This window comes from Pinus tabuliformis, chromosome 2_2 (genome assembly GCF_031772625.1).
Source record: "Pinus tabuliformis cultivar Carrire ecotype Pingquan chromosome 2_2, CPIR1, whole genome shotgun sequence".
NCBI classification, from domain to species: domain Eukaryota; kingdom Viridiplantae; phylum Streptophyta; class Pinopsida; order Pinales; family Pinaceae; genus Pinus; species Pinus tabuliformis.
In genome coordinates this window covers 1,162,455,615-1,162,457,502 of record NC_142300.1, presented here as the reverse complement: position 1 = coordinate 1,162,457,502, position 1,888 = coordinate 1,162,455,615, and the positions used below count along the sequence as shown (strand labels likewise).

The 1,888-nt window shown below is 38.6% G+C and overlaps 1 protein-coding gene across 1 annotated transcript; it reads left to right on the top strand.

Annotated features, from left to right (window-relative positions):
- The first annotated feature begins 251 nt into the window (after positions 1-251).
- Positions 252-857, top strand: LOC149197557 (uncharacterized). Its single transcript, XM_089408724.1, has one exon. It carries the CDS (start codon positions 252-254, stop codon positions 855-857), a length of 606 nt encoding a protein of 201 aa, XP_089264850.1.
- The last annotated feature ends 1,031 nt before the right edge of the window (positions 858-1,888 follow it).

The window sequence follows — 1,888 nt, the reverse complement described above, 5'->3', positions numbered from 1 at the left end:
GGATCTGGTGGTCAATTTGGCTCAAATCCCAGTAAAAAGTGTAGTAATGGATATTGTAATGGTTGACATCCCTGCAAGATTTGGTATGCTTGTGTCTAGGTCATGGGGAATAAAACTTGGGGATTCCATTAAATTGGATCTAACATATGCTATAATTCCTGTGTTTGGTGGAGAGGAGTGTTGATTATACAGGGAATCTAGATTCATGAAGACAATTACAAAGGCAAATTGTTCAAACAATGCTCCTGTGTATGGTAAAGAGAGATTTCTCTTGTCTGCTATGGGAAGAAGATGATCAAATTATAAGGGACAGCCTGGTTGAATGTTCTGCTCAGCTAAGTAAAAAAACATTGGAACATGACAAGGTATGGAAATTGTATTTTGACAGTGCTTATTCTAAGTCAGGAAATGGGGCGAGTGCATTATTGGTATCTCCAGGAGGTAGCTTGATACCTCTCTCTTTTAAGCTGGAGTTTGAGGCCACAAACAATGTTTTCAAATATGAAGCTTTGTTATTAGGGATGCAAGCTGCTAAAAACCTTAACATCGGGTGCTTGACCGTGTTTGGGGATTCAGAGATGATGGTGAAGCAAATAAAAAATCAATGTCAAACCAAGCATCCAAGATTGAAGTCCTACAAGAACGAAGTATGGGATTTGGTTGAAAACTTTTTCTTAGCCTTCAATATTCAATTCTTGCCCAGAGAACAAAATCAGATGGCTGACTCTTTGGAAATTGCCGCTAGTAATTTCAGACCCCCTCAAAACCCCTTGCTTAGATATGAAGTCGAGGTCAGGTACAAGCCTTCAATACTAGACAATGTGAGGTACTGGCAGGTGTTTGAGGATGAAGAATAGATCAAGCGCTTCATGGAGGTTGTTGGGGAATTCTCAAACTCGATGACTGATCAAGAAAACAAAGAGCTGACAGAGGAACAACAAGTCGGTTAGGAAGGATCTATTGTTGGTCACAGAATCTTGCAACTAAAGGGAAATATCATCCCCAGAGGGTTGGTTCCATTGGAAAGGCTCTTCAACTCAAATGATGTGGTTGTTAAGCCAGCTAAGCAAGAGCTTGAGGAGGAGGTGGAGGATTGTAATATTGGCACCGAAGAAGATCCTAGAATCATCAAATTAGCTAAAGGAGTTCCTAGGGAATACAAACAAAGGTACCTGGAACTTTTCAAGGAGTACATTGATGTGTTTGCTTAGTCATATGATGATTTCAAGACTTTTGACACTGGTGGCATACAGCACAAAATTCCTCTAAAATTTGGGGTGAAGCCATATAAGCAGAAGCTTAGGCATATTAATACCATGAGGGCTTCACTCGATGAACCTATGACGTATCACGTGCGTTCGTCGCATATTAAATAATACCCTTAATTTGACTACATATTGGAAAATATCTATAAAAATCACATAATTTAACCCCCTACCAATATGTACCCAACACACCTTCCCAATTAAAAAACCCATACTTTCACTAAATATTGTATGTATCCATTTTTTCTTTAATATTTTTTATACCCTTTATTTTTTTTTATTAACTTTGAGCTCCATTTTTTATACCTTCCACTGTAAAAACCCTTTACCCCCTAAATATCCCCCAATATATTATGTCATTTTTACCTCAATATATATCCCCCAATATGACCCCACGTGGTATAATTCCCCCAGTGAAACCTCCGTGATTAATACCCTGTTACTTCCATCAATTGAAAAGGAGGTGAAGAAACTATTACAGGCTAAGATTATTGTGCCTTTGAGGTACTCATATTAGGTAGCAAATTTAGTTCCTATCAGGAAGAAGAATGGGGAAATAAGGCTATGTGTAGATTTCAGGAATCTGAATCGGGCCCCACTGAAAGATAACTACCCTTTGCCTA